This window comes from Sceloporus occidentalis, unplaced genomic scaffold, assembly GCF_023333645.1.
Source record: "Sceloporus occidentalis isolate IW3139 unplaced genomic scaffold, rSceOcc1.0.p SCAF_3, whole genome shotgun sequence".
In the NCBI taxonomy this organism is placed as follows: domain Eukaryota; kingdom Metazoa; phylum Chordata; class Lepidosauria; order Squamata; family Phrynosomatidae; genus Sceloporus; species Sceloporus occidentalis.
This window is the reverse complement of record NW_028316983.1, coordinates 77,312,708-77,330,616: the sequence shown is the minus strand read 5'-3', so window position 1 is coordinate 77,330,616 and position 17,909 is coordinate 77,312,708. Positions and strand designations below refer to the sequence as shown.

At 40.3% G+C, this 17,909-nt stretch overlaps 1 protein-coding gene across 1 annotated transcript in view; it reads left to right on the top strand.

Moving 5' to 3' along the window:
* LOC149316264 (BEN domain-containing protein 5-like) overlaps positions 1-17,909 on the top strand; it is a 1,092,722-nt gene that overhangs the window by 887,471 nt on the left and 187,342 nt on the right. Inside the window, exon 9 of the mRNA XM_089515099.1 lies at positions 11,908-12,019. Within this exon, the coding sequence (XP_089371225.1) occupies positions 11,908-12,019 (112 nt within the window). The remainder of the gene's footprint in view (positions 1-11,907; positions 12,020-17,909) is intronic.

Here is a 17,909-nt window from a genome sequence, read left to right as displayed (position 1 = left end):
TGAAGGTGTGGATCTGCTGACTGCAAAAAGCAAAGTACATTTTCTAATTAAGATTTTGTTCTTCCTCCACATAATCTGAGGACTAAATCTGCCCTCTCCCCACATAAGCACTGCTCTGAAAATCCCTTTAGACAATTCTCTAAAAGTTTATTTAAATATTTGCAAAGTCTTCCCTCCCAGTAGGTTCTGAGGCACTATATTCACTAACTGCTGCTGCAGACAGGCAAAAAGAGCCAGCTTCCTGGTGCCACATACCCCCAGCTGCCTGGAACATGCTGTGAAGCTGCCCTGAGCAACTACATGGCAGTGGCGTTGTGGCATTTTGGCGGCATGGCATGTAAACACCACACACCACTGAAATGGGGAAAAACTGGAAAGGAGCCTTTTTCCTGGCACAAAAAGGAATGCCTTTCTGCTGCTTCTTTTTGCACCAGGAAAATGGCAGATTGGGTCCACAGTGTGCACTTGCTGTGGCTCTGATCCAGTGCTCAAAGAGGCAGCCAGAAGCCCCTAAGTTTCCAGACCCTAAGAACAGCTGTCTTCAGCCCTCAACACACAACAAGCTATTTTTAACCCAGAGGAGGGCAAAGCACACCCAGCAATATGACCTTAAAATGCACTAGAACTCCTCCGAACTCCTCCCATAGGACTAAATTAATCAATAGTTGTGGCAGATGAGGGCCTGGACTATCCTATTAAAGCTCTCTTAAGGGCTCAAAGCTTGTACCACGTTCCACTTTTTCACTATGAAATCCTGTTTAGTCATGGGTGGATTAAGATAGTTGGGGCACTGTTCTAAAAGTGTGAGTGACATTACTTTGCTATAGCAAGCACAGAAAAAACTTTCATGGCATGTTATAAACTAAAACACGTTTTGAGGCATAAAATGAACCCACTCCTTGAGATGCATAAAGAAATAAGGTAATTTGGGATATCAAACATACATTGTTAAGAGTTGTAAACCTATATGTATTAATTTGGGAGTAACCTCTTTGGGAACAGCTGATTTTTCAATGTGAAGTCGAAGGCTTTCATGGCTGGCATCCATAGTTTTTTGTGGGTTTTTCGGGCTATGTGGCCGAGTTCTAGAAGAGTTTATTCCTGATGTTTCGCCAACATCTGTGGCTGGCATCTTCAGAGAATGTTGGATTGGAAGAGAGTTGGGTATGTATATACAGTGTGACTTTGACTAGGGAGGAGTGATTTCCGTGTTAATGTATTGTTCTGTTGATGGCAAGACCTCAGGGTAGGAGGATATGCAAAAAGGATTAGTATCTGCTTAATATTAAGCAGACACCTATAAAGCCCTATACAGCTTGGGTCCAGGCTATTTGAAGAATTGTATCTCCCTGTACAAGCCCCCCAGAGTATTGAGATGATCTGGAGAGGCCTTTCTCTCTATCCTGCCACCCTCTCTGGTGCATTTGGTGGGAACAAGAGAGAGAGCCTTCTAAGTGGTTCTCTCAAGCTTTGGAACTCCCTTCCTAAAGAGGCCAGGATTGCGCCATCCTTACTATCTTTCCAACGCCAGGTAAAGATGTTCCTGTGAAGTCAGGCCTTTTAAGCTAAGAAGGACTGGGTTTTGAATGCTTGGCTATACAAATTTTAATGGTTTGTATAATCATATGTTATATTTTAATTTATAACTGTTTTAATTCTTAAAATTGGCAGTTAACTCCCTCTTCCTGCCCAGCTGCCATCCCATTGGATTCCCCCTGTGTGACTGGCCACACAGTCACACTAGCCATATACTGCATCAGGGCATGCAGTGACACATTGGCAAAGCACAACCATGGAGGCCTCACATATATGCCCACTTCACCTATGCCTGCCTGTTCAACTGTCTAGTTTATGTATGTTTTAATTACATCCATTGCTTTATTGGTGACCTGGCGTGTTTGTCATACATTGGTGCTCAATGGTGTAATGGGTTGATGGTGCAGCTGGCCACCCTTGCACCTGCATGGTCAAATGCAAAAACTGTATGGCAAGTAATGGTGCTAGTGATTGCATCTTACTGGTCCCAGGACTCATATTCCACACTGTCTCCCTAAGCAGCTTCAGCTTTCCTGCATTCCTGCACTCATGTTGTGCTGTTTATATGCATTTTTCATGTTGAGGCAGCATATTAGAGCTTCCTTTTGCTCTGGATTTTAGCCCTGGAGTGCATCTTTGTGTCAGTTTCCATGTGGTTTTGCATCATACACCATCTGGACAGGTAGGCTTCAGGTTGATTTAAAGCAGATTTATTTTGCTAGAGCAAAATAACCCCAGTGTGGTGGATATTTTGTTTCTTGCATGAAACAGGATCATATGGGAGAAGCTGTCCTTTGTAAAAATCTATTCCACGTGTGCCAGTGTGATCACTACTTTGTACAGATGAAGATTGATTGGTTTTACTTTCTTATAGGTTTTCAAATATTTAACTGTTTAAGATTGTACTGGTACACATTCTTATGGGGAAGTAACCCCATTGCACTCAGATGTTGTTGTTCACTGTCATAAGTCATAAGACTTATGGCGTCCCTATGAATGAAAGACCTCCACCCACCCTGCTCATGTCTCACAGACGCATGGCTGTGATTTCTTTGGTTGAGTCTATCCATCTGGAATATGGTCTTCCTCTTTTTCTCCTGCCTTCTACTTCGCATAGACATGCAAAGAATTATATTTTAAACCATATTATGATAATGTGAATGCATTTTAATTTTGAGAGGAGGGTTGAGCAGACCTATATAAGATTGCAGGCTATCTTTCATGGTAGAATAAAATGTATTCCTCATGTGCAAATGTATATAAGTCTTTCCTGACCCATTCCATTCCATGTTTGACTGGAAAAATGAAAATCAGTGTGTGTGTGTGTGTGTGTGTGTGTGTGTGTGTGTTTGTGTTTGTGTGTGTATTCAAAAGCAACCTGTTTCCTATCTCACCCCCTCACCCTCCACCAAAAAAACAGCAAGAAAAATAGAGTTTATTGAGATATGGATTCATGAAGTTTGGTATTGAAAATGCCAGCATTTCTCCATTTCTAAATAGTTTGACTACCTCTGTTTACTACCAATTGAAAATATTATATTTAATGTTACAAAGGCACTATACAGAATGGCCTATAGTGCGCCTTCATCACGTGCTAGGGGTTGGCCGAGGGCACACTGCCCATACGTGCTTCGCCCCTAGAATGTGACGAGGGCATCAAAATGGCAGCACCCTGTACATATGGGCGCCGCCATTTTGATGTGATGGACGCTTAGGGTCCACACGTCCTGGCGTCATTGTGATGACCTGGGTGCGCCATTGCCACACTGCAGCGTCACAATAGTGCCGTAAGAAGAACCCGGTTTTTGCGGGTTCTTTTTGCTGTCTGAGGCAGCCGCATGGTTTGTCCATTGCAGCTCCCTCGTGCAGCAAAACAAGGCACCGGCAGACCGCCCTTTTTGGGCGGTCTGTATCCCACCACTGTAACACTACTTCACTACGTGCTTATTTGAGTGAAAACTTGTGTGAGATGAAGAGGGTGTTTTTCTTGCAGTTACATGGATGATTCAGTCTGACTGCATCTTAAATTCTTTCCGTTTGTCCTCTTATTTTATTCTTAAGAAATTCTATCAATGTTCTCTTCCTATCCCCTGTATTTCTCTCTCTCTCTTTTTAAAAAGTTTGTTTATGTTAAGACCTTAGAAGCTTGAAATTGAAATCTGTGTCTTACTTACCCAGATATATATTTCATCTTTTCCATAGCATGCACCAATAGTGGCTCCTATAGCTCTGTAACTCATGAGAAGCCAGTTGTGGAGATACAGTGCAAAATTATTACAAAAATAAAAAATAAAGGTTTGGTGCAATGTTTTTCCCTTCCAAAATAAAATGCACAGTAGATAAGTCAGCATAAGGAGCAGTTTAAGATATTATGTTCCCTGAGGTGGGGGAGGGGGAAGATGCCACTACCCTTTTTCTTCATGCAATGTGCAGTTGGCCTGGTGGCTGAATTGTTTTTCAGCGGTTGTGGGAGGCTGCATCTTCCACTGTACTTGAAAGCAGCAGGCAAACCTAGGGAGACAGGCAGGTTCTACAGTACACAGAGCTCTCTCCTTCACCAGTTGCTTTATTCTAACAGTTTGGTTGGCCGTTCAGTCACTTCTGTTTATTGATCAGATACCAGTTGGTGAAAGACTAAGCATTTCCAGGGACTTGTAGCCATATTGAGGAGAACTGAAAGGGATCTGCAAGCTGCTCCAGTGTTATGTTAGGCTTTGTATTCACAGAAGCTCTTCTGGCACTTCTGTTCACATGTATCTGTCAGGGTTTTATGGATCTCTGCTGTTGCCAGTTACACCAGTAAGGGATCACAGAAATTGTTTCTAGTGGAATCTCTGCATTCCTGGCTGGCATGTTGCATGGGTCATTCATATGCAGATACCAGAAAGATCTCCATAAGATCAGGGTGACCAGATGTCATAATTGAAATGGAGGACAAAGCATCTCAAAATGCAGGATATTCAAGAAAAATGTAGGACTTAATAATAATAATAATAATAGTTTTTATTTATATCCCGCCTTTCCAATTGCATGATCAAGGCGGCTTACAAGACAAGAAACAATAAAATACAAGTAAAACATCACAATATAAAAAGTTTAAAAACATCATTACTAGGGGTAGGAATGGGAATCTATACAAATCACAATTCACTAGGGGCAAGAAAAAGACAATATATTGCACTAATCCGGGGTCGAAAAACAGAGGGCAAGGAGCAGAGAAAAAACACTATTACCTAAAGTGAAAAAGCCAACTGGAATAGATGCGTTTTTAATTGTTTCTTAAAAGAAACTAAAGATGCAGAGGAACGGAGCTCTACAGGGAGCTTATTCCACAATGAGGGGGCGGCGATAGTGAAAGCCCTCTGTGAGGTCCTCACCAAATGGGATTTAGGGACCTCTAACAAATTGGTCCCAGATGTTCTGAGTGTGCGGGGCGGATTGTGTGGGGAGAGGCGGTCCTCCAAGTACCCTGGGCCCAAGCCATTTAGGGCTTTATAGGTCAAAACCAACACCTTGTATTGAGCTCGGAAGCGAATGGGTAGCCAGTGGAGATCTTTTAAAATAGGTGTTATGTGGTCTGTCCTGGAACTACCAGCGACCAGTCTGGCTGCCATATTCTGCACCAATTGAAGCTTCCGGGTTTGGTACAAGGGTTGCCCTATGTAGAGCGCATTGCAGAAATCCAATCGAGAGGTTACCAAAGCATGTACAACAGTTTCAAGGTCCCGACGGCCCAGGTAGGGGCGCAGCTGGCGTATCAGCCGAAGCTGATAACAAGCACTCCTGATCGTCGCGTCCACCTGAGATGTCAGATGAAGCGACGAATCAAGGAGTACTCCCAAGCTGCGCACCGAGTCCCTCAAGGGGAGCGTGACTTACAACATAAAAGCTAAAACACTAAATATAAATTCATTTCCTGTGGTTTATTTGCAGCTGTTACATATCGGCTGCGTCCACACTGCAGAAATAATCCAATTTGACACCACTTTCACTGTCATGGCTCAGTCTTATGGAATCCTGGGATTTGTAGTTTGTTCTGGCACCAGAGCTCTCTGGCAGAGAAGAATAAGTCTCTAACAAAACTACAATTCTCAGAATTCCATAGAATTGAGCTATGGCAGCTAAAGTGGTGTCAGACTGGATTACTTCTGCAGTGTGGACAACCCTATAGTGTGTTTTATTATGTACTCAACCGTATTTTTATGATGAACTTATCTTTGTTAAAATGCTTTGTTGGCTTGCAATATACTTATAGAACTCTGAGCAAGATAACGACTTAAATTTCTCTTTTATTGGCAAAAAACTCTTGACTGAATCTATGGCTGTTTACAGACCGCCCTTTTGGGGCGGCCTGTTCCTGCCCCTTTACCTGCCGGATCGGGGCCTCAGCTGCCACAGAGGCCGCCTCTGAGGCCCCAATCCGCTGCTTTCCAGGTGGCGGGGAAGCGGCAAAAGGCCACTTCCCCGCGGCCTGGAAAGCGGTGGCCTTGGGCTTCATGCCCCAAGGACACCCGACAGCGTGTCCTTGGGGCATGTGTCACTGGTGCAGGCATGTAAAGGGTGCTTCACAACACAAATCTGGAAGGAGTTCCATTTCAGAGCTCCTTCTGGCGCCACGGAAAGGGCGCCCCAGGCACCCTCGCGCGGTGTCAGGACGTCACTTCTGCGCCGCTCCATTTGGGGGTGGCGCAGTCATGACGTCATAATGGTGGCGCCCATGTAGAATGGGAGCCGCCATTTTGTATGTACTAGGTACGTACTAGGGTTAGGGCGTCCGGAAAGGACGCCCTTTCCTAACCCTAGAACGTACTTTTTGCCCATCTGTAATGGGCTAATGTTTAAATTATTCCTTTCATTTGTCCATTGTGCTGAAATGCAGGGGGCGACTCCTTTCATTGCATTTCGCTTCATAGTCATGCTCATAATGGAGGACATTTTGGAATTCCCTTTGGACAGAAGGTTCAAAAGTAGGACACATCCTGGAAAAGGATCTGGTCACTTTGTCATAAGTGTAAAGTTTGCCCTGATGTGATCAGAATCAATTATGAAGTTGCCTAGTTGTTGCTGCTGCTGCTATCAAAGATACCCAGAACTGGAATATAGATGTTGGCCTAAGCAGAAATCATTCCACTTCTTATTCCTGTACAAGTACATACTGGTTTGTTAAGAAGTCTGACAGAAAATGTTGGAGTTGACTGTTTAGACTCAACTCAAATGGATTGTCCTATTTATTTATTAATGGATTTTAAACCTGCTTTTCAGGTGTATGTTTGATACAAGTACTTATAAAAATAGCAGCACCTTAAAAGAGGCATTCTGTACTGTATGAGAGAGATGATGCCTGCTCTAAACATGCATGCCTCTGTATCCTCTAAAAGCAAAGGAACTACTTACATTTTTCTTTGATCTATTTTTTTCTGTATGAATTAATCTGGAATTCATCAATTCATCAATTTCTTGAATCAGCTGACAGCCTTTCTTATTGGCCAGTTGTAAATACTTTGTTACTGCACCACCTCTATCATCAAGGCAACAAACATTTACTTTTGAGGTGCTAATATTTCAGGAGGCTCAAAGATATGTGAACATGTTGCACATACATGATAAGATATCTTGGTGATGGGACCGAAGTCTAAACATGAAATTAATTTATGTTTTGTATACCCCTTAAACACATAGGCTGAAAATACTTTTATACGTAATATTTTAATAATTTCGTGCATGAAACAAAGTTTGTGTACATTGAACTATCAGAAAGCAAAGGTGTCACCATCTCAAGACACCCATGAAAAAAAATGCATTTTGGAATATTTTGGATTTTGGAATTCCAGATAAGGAAGACTCATCTTGTATAGTCTATTAGACCTGTTGGACGTCTATAATCTACAAGTCACAATTTGGGTGTGAAACAATAAACTGTAGTCACTCCACTGCCACATTGCCAAATACAGTCCACCCTCCCCAAATGCAGTGGATCTGTTCCGGACCCCTGGAGTATGGGGAAGAGAGCATATGCTCAAGCCCCATAGAAAATAATGGGGCACATGCTCATGGTGGTGCATGGGGCACGCGACGCGTGTACGTGCCCCATTATTTCTGCTGGGGCTTGCCTTCCACATAAACTCAAAGACGCAGAAGGCAAGCCCACCTATAAAGAGAGCCGATTGTATTACTAATAAATTCCATTACTCCAGTATTGTTACTGTAAACATAGGCAAACATGCATGCACACACACACACACACATACACACACATTTGAATCCAGTCCATTGCTTTACCAAGAGACAAAAGAATAGTGTTTATATAACGCCAAGCCAATTATATAATTCACTGGACCAGGGCATCTAATGCTTTCTTATGAGGGGGAACCAGTATTTTTCCCCTCCAAGGTGCCAGGGACAGATCCCATATTTGTGCCTTAAAATGCTTTTTAAAAAAACCTGTGTATAAAAATTACCTTCAGGCTATGTGTATAAGGTGTATGTATATGAGACATAAATTAATTTCATTAATTTAGACTTGGGTCCTATCATCAAGATATCTAATTATATATATGAAGATATTCCAAAATCTGAAAAAATCCATAATCAAAACATTTCTGTTCCCAAGCATTTCAGATAAGGGTACTCAACCTGTATTCTTTCATTAAACTACATATTTCCACTGGCTGTGGAGGAATGTTAGATGACCCTTTAAAATGCTTCTACTTAATGTGGTTGCATGTGTGTCCTAGGCTACTTTTCAGTTAGTCCTCTGGCAATACCCATCAGTGTAAATTCTTCTGTCTCCTTAGTTTTTTACAGTGCAGCCTAATGACAGACAATCACTATTCAAATTTTGTATCAGTTTACATAATGATCCCAACACATCCAAATATGCAGTGATGATGCTTCCTCCCCACACTGGCATTGCTGCTTTTTTGTGTGTGAAAGCAGAGAGAATAGACATTAAATGAAGGTATTCCTTGCTGATCTTAGAGGAATGTAGTTCATGCTGTGGAATGCCCCAGTTCCCTCTTGATGTTCGTGCTAGTAAGTACTCCCAAAAGTAAAGAGGAATGGATAGACCCATGAGAAGAAGCAATGTATGGCTGCACTTTTAGTTTTATTTCAAAAAAGAAAATGAAAGAGTGCTTTGTTAACCATCATATACTGTTTAAAATTGTGTCATTCATTCTACAAACGTCTACTCCACCATGTGGCCTTCAGCAGCTAATGCTGATCTGCCTACTCTATCTGTACTAAGAAACCCATTATTAAATTCTCTTTTGTCAGTTCTGCTCGAGTTGCAATTTTACATAAGCAGAAAATGGGACAAAAATGCTACCTGGCTGAAAATGCAACCAAATGCCATGCCTTGTTCCAAATTGTCCTGTGGGTTTGGAATGAATAAATGTAAAAAATTGAGAAATCAAATCAAGATGCTTAGCTTCAACATAGCCACTTAATAACTATTGTGCCAACCACTGGTTATTCCACCACACCATCTAAAGCAGGATCATACACATTTGCGCAGAGCTATCTAATTTGTATCATTTGCCACTGAAAAAGCCCTTTCAATGCAGGAAAGAGGCACCAGATTTTACTAATGGTGCTGGCTCCATGCATTCCAGTAGTCTTTAAGATGCCTGCCACATAATGAGAGTTCTTTCTGGCCTGCATCTTTAGCCCTCAGTGTCTAAGGCTCAAACAAACACTAGTTGGTTGGACGCAGATCAAGGAGCTAGAGAGGCACCAGAGAAGTCACCACCCCAGCTCTAACCATACGTAGAAAGTGCACTTCACCTTGGCCATAATGGATGTCACAAGATTTGTTGTTGTTAACCACCCTCGTGTTAATCCCTGCTCATGATAACCCCATGGATGATATATATCCTAGACTCCCTATAAACTCTGCTTAGATCCTATAAATTCATGTCCATGAGTTCCTTAATAGAGTCTATTCATCTAGCATGCGGTCTTCTTCTCTTTATACATCCCTCCACCTTATTTAGCATTATTGTATTTTCCAATGAGTCATTCCTTCTCATGTCATGACCAATGTGCAACAATCTTAACTTTATTATCTTGGGTTCCAGGGCAATTTCCAGCTTTATCTGTTCGAGGACTCACTTGTTTGTCTCTTTGGCTGTCCATAGTATCCTCAGCACTCTTCTTCAGCACCACATTTCAAATGAATTGATTTTCCTCTTATTTGCTTTCTTCACAACATAATCCACCCAAAAAATGGTCAAGGGGAAGACATATTTTGAAATTCTGCATTCTTGCATGAGAGAACAAAATAAGTGAAGATTTCCATCCCTAGCTAGTGATGAATCCCATCATTTCTTGTCTACAAAAGTAGAAAAACAATTAAATTCAAACCAGAGTGATTACTAGTCACCTCCAGTAGCAGAGATGGTATGACAGTTCATGGGGATTGGAAGATGGAAAGTGTTGTTGTACTCATGTCCTGTTTGTGGGCTTCCCCATTAGGTATCTGTTTGGCCACTCCATAAACAGAATGCTGAATTACACAGGCTTTCTCTCTGATGCAGCATGGTACTTCTTCTGTTCATGAACAAATGAAAGACAGAGCATGGAGGGTACCCCCTCTCCTGTGGTTTGGATGCATTTCAAGGAAATAATAACACAGCCACCACCACAGGTATTCAGAGTTGTGTCTCTTTGCAAGAATGCCTCCTTCATAAGTGTCGACAAAAAAAAATGTGATGTATATGTGGGCAATGCACTGATCTGCAAGGGAGGTCAGCGTCAACCAGATACTGGAGAATGGTATGTCTCTTGTTACTATCCCTCAAGGGCATATGCTTTGTGAATGTCAGAAGGGAGCCTAAAAAGATATTAGAAAATGATTCTCTATCCCTGAGGGTGAATGTTAGGTTAAGCTCTCCCGAGAAGCGCAACTGATTAAAATCCCAAAGCCACTTTACAGTTTCAGGAACTCCAGTAAATCAGGTATTACTAATTACTGTATATTCTGAGTATGTTCTGAGTTTTCTTACCATAAGCTGACTGACTTGGGAGAATTTCAGCTAGTGTTCTTGTCTTGAACTAGGTCTGCAGTAAATTTTGCTCTGTCTCCATTCTGAGATGGGAAATGAAGGAAGATCTAAGGTGCTTTTCTCTCTCCCGCTCCTATTTCATTTCCAAATCCAAACCCTTAGCACAATTATGATTTGTGGATTTCCACTGACAGCCTTTGTGTGTGGTATTATGTGGACATTCACCAGTGCTGATCCAATGAACCAGCATTTCCTCTCAAAGCAAGTAGGAAATGTGTGCAGTTCTTTTTGTAAGAAATCATGGCCATGAAAAAGGATTTCTTTAACTCCTTTAGTCCATTCTTCCCCATCTCTCTCACCTTCTGGGAATAGGGCTATAAGAGACTCTGAAGGCATGCAGTAGGTGCATGAAATAAAAAGCAGGAGAATCAAAGGAAGAAAAGTCAGAGGTCTCAGTGTTGTGGGGTTTTTTTGTATAGACTGAACACTCTTGAAAGCAAAGCAGGACAGCAAAGAAAAATAAGTAAACTAAAAATAAATCACACCTTCAGGCACGGTATTAGATCTTCCTTGGCAATAGCAGTCAGCCAAGGGCTCTTTCAAGGGAAAATTATATCCAGAGGATGAATCTAAACTGCTTCTCACAAGATATTTTGTACCTGAGCATATCAGAGGATATCCTTGTTTCAAACATAGCTTTTGTAATCAGAACACTTGCAAGGGGGGAATATAGCAGTTCCTCTCTCCTTTGCAAGTACTGGAAGGAAAACCCCATATTTGAAGCAGCCTGCCTTTCACATCTGATGTTCTGCTTAAGCTTTTCAAACTTGTCATCAAGTCCAAAATATCTTGGGGAAAAATTTGTGAGTTGCCTATTGGCTGGATGTTGCCATGAGATAGATCAGCCCTTTCTACTGAAATCTTTTCTCATTTCCTTGACAGACCTTGCCCATTCTTGTCTGAGATTCCAACAAATGATCTTTTTTAGATCAATAGAAGCCAGTCTTTTCGACAAGTTTGCTACGAAATAATTCCAGAATATGAGATAGAGTATCTGGATTGCTCAGTCCAGAAAATAATGTGGGGGGAGAGAATTCCATTTCCCCTCTGTGTGTCCAGGATTGTCTAGATAGTATGCTTCGTAGTATGCTGCTTTTTGAAGAGCATTTGTTGAGCCACACATTGCCTTGTTGTGAAGTCTTCAGTGTGATATAATCCAAAGGACAAAGGGATACATGAAAAGTAATTATGGAGCAGTTGATTTAGAGCAAAGTTATGCAGAGTGAGAAAATTAAACCTTACTGACCTCACACACTAGCCTGCATGATCTGAAGAAAAATGACCTGACCTATGTTTGTTTTGACAGGTGTTCCTTAATGGGCTTTGATTTAAACCGGCATTGGGTGGATCCTTCTCCTTGGGCTCATCCTACTCTACATGGTGTCAAGCAGCTCATTGTTCAGATGTACAACAACCCGGTGAGTGAGCAACCTTACCACAAAATAGTGATTCAACACAGGTCCAAAGCTGTTCTTTTATTATTTGTTTGAAAATTGTCCTGACAATTCAAGAGAGTGTTCAGGTCATATGACAGTAATTTAGATTTTAAAAGTTTTTTAAAAAAAACAGTGCATTCCAATTGTACTGATTATCCACTCTTGGTGCACATGTGATAAGTTTCTCCTGAACAGTTCCACTATACAGGAAGTCACGTGGTACAAGTGGGCATGAATCTGTTCCTCCCCCTTGCTATTCCCTAGCAGGCTGTTTCTCTTTCCCCCGTTTCTTTTTCTTTATTTTATTTAATGAGTTGCCATGATCACACCATTGCACTAAAAATAAAAATAAATACAGACCAAAAGGCATGCTAGGAAGGGAATAGGGCAAGACGATGGAGCTATGGAGGCTGGCATATGGAAGACAGAGGCTGGGACTGAAGCAGCACCATGGCAATTTGGAAAAGCTGTGTGTTAAAGACTGTCCCCAACCTGGTATGTTTGTGTTTCCTAGACTAACATGGTTGTGATGCCTTACAAGCTTGCTGTGATGAAATAAACACACATATATATGCACACAATAAAAATTGTAGCAATACAAATACCTGTACCATGTCCTCCTGATACATTTGGCTTGTCTGGAGGAGCTCTATAAACTTACAGAATGATTTAGTTCCAGGAGGAAGAGAATCACTGTAATAGACATAGCCTGAAACAGACTTTTTCAAATGAGTTTGCATTTTAATACAGTGTTGAAGCAGTGCTGTTGCTATGTGAAATTCATACCAGGAGGGAAAATAACATCTGCAATTGTTACATAAACAGACAAGGACACACAGAGATATCCTTGGCCAGAGAAGCAGGGGTGTTTGAAGGTGCAGTTGCTGCTAATCAGGGGAGATGGATTAAGGAGAGAAGAAGAGTAAAAGACAGACAATTATTGAATGTGTGACATCAAAGTGCAGAAGGATTATTGAGTATGTGACCTAAAGAAAACCTCTCAGCACAGATGAAGGTGGATTTGGAAATATAAAATAAGTTACAGACATTTGGTGAGGAGTGTAACAGGGTTTTATAGATTGCTCTTGTTGAGTAAAATTATTGATGCTCCATCTCACATGACAGATCTCTTTTAAGGGAATGGTAGTGTACTTAAGAAAGCATTGGTACCATTACTGTGTGTATATATCTATTAAATAGCATTGTAGAAGATCCAGAGCTTTGAAAAGTTCCTTTTTCAAACTCCAACTCAAAGAAAATACCCAGCCATGGCTGTTCCAGGAACAGAAGACTGCTATTCATTCATAAGACAGGAAAAGATTGATTAATCACTTAAGATTTACTGCCATTGCTATAGCATTATAATCTAAATTATCAAACGTGTGAACAGTGTGCCATATTTCTTTCCTTTTTCTTTGTAGCTTTATTATTGAATAAATATTGAAGTGAAGAGCAAGAAAGTATTTAAATCTAACTAGAGTATTAAATCTGAATGGTAACTGTGTGAAATGGGTGCAAATAAATAATTTGCAGTGCAGTCCCATACTCAGCAAATTGAAAATAAAGCGTTTTTAGTTCAGTGGGATTTACAAGCATATCGCTTGGCATTTTAAATCGTCTCCAACCTCCCAGGCTGCAGCCAGGATGCAGGATGGAGACTGGGATTATCACACATTAAATCGCCATTGAATCACCGGCCGCCATCAGCCCAGGTTCCAGCCAGGTCTAAGCCGTGCTCTGCCAGCACTTTTTAGAAGTCAGAAAGCTTTCTGACTTCAGTGCTGGTGGAGTGCAGCTTGGAGCCAGGCTAATGGCAGGTGGTCATTTGGTTTCCATTTAATGTGAGATAATCCCAGCCTCCATCCTGCATCCCAACTGCAGCCCAGGAGGCTGGAGCCAGTTTAAAACACCAAGCGATAAGCTCCTTACTCTCAGAAACTTGAGCTGGATTGCAACCTTATTGCGATTATTTAGTTATATCATAGGTTTAAATTGTGATGGGGTAAGTGGATTTTAATTGGAACATTCTCTTGTAAAAGGTCTAATGATACTGTTGTAAACATGTTTTGTAAACACCATTGAATTTCTCTCCAAATAGTTAGTGATTTTCTGTACTACATACATGAGAATGTTTTTCCCCCAGAATATCTCTAGTACTAAAATATTCTTGCATATTCAGAGACCATGGGGCAAATCTGCATAACTTTGTTGCTAGCTCCCCTCAAGTCAACCCAGACTCATGGCAATGACACATTGTACTCCACTGTGCTGTTTAGGTCCTGCAAATTCCGACTCATGACCTCCCTAATTGAGTCTATCCAGCTAGTGTGCATTCTTCTTTTCTTTCTTCTGCCCTCTACCTTTCCTAGCATTATTTTCTTTTCTAATTACTCCTGTCTTCTCATGATGTGGCCGAAGTATGACAGCCTCAGTTTGATCATCTTGGCTTCTAGGGGGATTTCAGGCTTAGTCTGTTCAAGGATCCATTTGTTTCTCTTTTTGGTTTTGCACAGTATCCTCAGCACTCTTCTCCAGCACCACATCTCAAATGTTGATTTTCTTCTTATCTGCTTTCTTCACTGTCCAGCTTTCACATCTGTACATGGTTATGGGCTTTTATATTTCTAACTTTAGTACTTAGTTGTGTATCTCTACTCCTTAGAATCATTCTAGTTCTTTCATAGCTGCCCTTTTTGTTCCTAGTCTTTTTATGATTTCTTGGCTGCAGACTCCATTCTGATCCTTGTTTGATCCAAGGTACGGGAACTCTTACTATTTTGATTTCCTCATTGTTTAGGTTGAATTTATGTAGATCCTTCATAGACATTACAGTGGGGCTTGTTTCCAGGATTCCTTGTGGATACCAAAATCTGTGGATGCTCAAGTCCCATTAAATAGAATAGCATAGTAAAATGGCATTCCTTATATAAAATTGCAAAATCAAAGTTTGCTATTGGGAATTTATACTTTTTAAAAAATATGTTCAAGCCATGGATGCTTGAATCCATGGATAAAGAATCTGTGGATACAGAGGGTCAACTACAGTATATATTTGTTTTCTTTATGTTCAGCAGTAAGCCTGCCTTTGGACTTTCTTCTTTGACATTCCTTAACAATTGTTCCAAATCTATCATGTTTTCTGTTAGTGGTATGGTGTCATTCACATATCTTAGGTTGTTGATATTCCTTCCTCCTGTCTTCACTCCTTCTCCTTCTGAGTCTAAGCCTGCTCTTTGTATGATGTTTCTTTAAAAAATAAATTTATTGCATAAAATCACATATAATATATACAATACAATACAATACCACTACATTTAACCTCTGCCACTCCAATATATCAAATCAACAATCAAACAAACTGACCTATCTCTATACAAACACAAACAAACCTATCTATAAAACAAAGTATAATCTTAACTCATCTATACCCATCTATCTTATTTAACCTCCTCCTGTAATGATCAAGTTCTTTTTCTTTATGCTCTTGCTAACTACAATTTGGATACATCTATCTAAATTAAAAATTTATCCTTTTTTCTTTATTCCCTTCTTCATTAAACCATCTCTTAACTTTTATATATTTTATTTGCTTTCATCACATCTCTACTTTGTAGTAATACTCTTTGTTTCTTCCCAGATTATCTTGTGGGAGCTCCTTTTCTTTTCCACTTCTATCAACTTCAAATTTTAATACTTTTCTTTCTACAATATATTATAATTAATTCCCCTCTATGTCTATATTTTCTTCCTCTTTCATTCTTCTTGAGAGCCTATCTAAGGGGCAAAACAGACTGGTGGAAAGGGCGGCTTGAACCTGCCCCTCCTGAAGCTAGATTGGAGCCATGATAACCTCACGCCGTGGCCCAGTCCACCTCAAAGTGGCAAATAAGAGCTGGATTGCCTCATCTTTTTTTTTGCATTTATGCTCTCAAGTCATTACTAGCTTCAAAGCTTTTGTCCATCCTACCCTTACACTAACCAGATGCTGTCTGATCTTTGAAGCTAAGCAGGATCTTGCTCTGGTTAGTACTTGGTTGGGAGACCACCAAAGAAAACCAATTGCTGTAGGCTATATTTTAGAGGAAGGCAATGGGAAATCACCCCTGAGGATTCCTTGCCTATAAAAACCCTATGAAATTAATGGGGCTGCCTAAGTTGACAGGTGACTTGAGGACACATGCACTTTCCTTACTCTTTATTTCTGTTCTTCTTATCTGGGACTCAGTAGGCCAGCTATGCAGAATTCTAAGATTTTGCTTCATGTAGGCTTTATTAAAGAGCTCACGCATATTAATTTGAGGTGACTAGACTTCTGAAATAAGATGAAATTGCTGCTTGCTGCAAAGGAAACCTTTTGCTATTATGGGGATATGACATGCCCCAGTTTTTGTTTGCTTCTTTTGCACATTGGCACTATACAGCTTCACAAAGCATGAAAAGGTTTCTGCATTTCCACTAAGTGCTAAACATTATAACTGTATGGAACCTCTGATAGCAGCTACAGAATCAGCAAATGGATTTTAGATAGTTAATCAATTAAAGAATATTAATGAGAGTCTCTATTGAGAAAATTTTAATTGGTTCACTCCCCTCCATAACATTTTTTAAAAAGACTGTTAATAAGGAAAAAGCTTACGTAACTTGATACTCTTATGAATAAAGATTACTCACAAGCTGTTTATCCTAAAATTGATGATGAATTTTTTTTATAAATTTTATTAATTAAAAAAACACATTAAAAACATCAATTCTTACATTTGCTTGGTTGTTTACATATAACATGTGCCAACTGGCTGAGTCCATATCCATTTTAATGTTTAGCGTTTAAGTTCTCTTCTTCTTCTTCTTCTTCTTCTTCTTCTTCTTCTTCTTCTTCTTCTTCAATCATCTTGATCCCATTTGTCATGACCAATTGCTTTCTTCTTTTCATCTTCACCTCTCTCTCTCACAAACCTTCTTCTTACCTCATCCAATTTACCAATTCCTTCTTTTCCTTACTCACTCTAACTTCCCAATCTCTTCATTCTTCCTTTACAAGACTAATACCACTTCCATCCCCTCTCTTACCTTCTAAATAACCTTTGTTAACCTTCATTCAACACTTCTCATTCACTCAACATCCTCCTCAAGCCTCGACAGTTTCTTATTCCCTTGATCTTATGGATTTCCTGAATAGTCTATTATTCTAACTTGTTTTGTTTCCTTCTTACTTTTTCTAATATCCTATATTTCTATTAATATCTTTGCTACTGTTGTCACAGCTAATAGTCTAAGGCCTGTTACAGACTGCCAAAATAAAGCTGCTTCGGGTCTCTTTGGAGGTATGCTGTTTAAATGATGCATGCACCCTAAGAATCCGGAAGCTGCACCAAAGCTGCACTCCAGTGCTTAGGAATGGAGTGTGACTTTGGCGCAACCTCCGGACTCTTAGGACCCATGCATCATTTAAATAGCATACCTCCAAAGAGACTTGAAGCAGCTTTATTTTGGCAGTCTGTAACAGGCCTTTGTTATCATCATTTGTTCTTTATGTTTTATGTTTAACACCGAAAATTTAACAGACCAAAAGTATCTATCCTTAACTAAAATTGTCTCTTTAAATTTTCCCTTTTCTTTCCTCTCCCTTCATCATCCTTTTAGCAACCCGATGATGAATTTAAACACATTTGTCTGGTTTGTTGGCTCAGTAATTCATGATTTTAAAAGTTCCAAGTAGGAGACCTAAGAATTGAGGACTAATTTAAATACAGCCACCTTGCTTTCTTGTGGACTTGAGATCTGTGGTCTTGAATGAAGGGGCAACCTCTGTTATTTTCAGTGGGGCATGCACATGCCCCATTCAAGCTTATGGGGCTTGAATATCGGCAAGTCT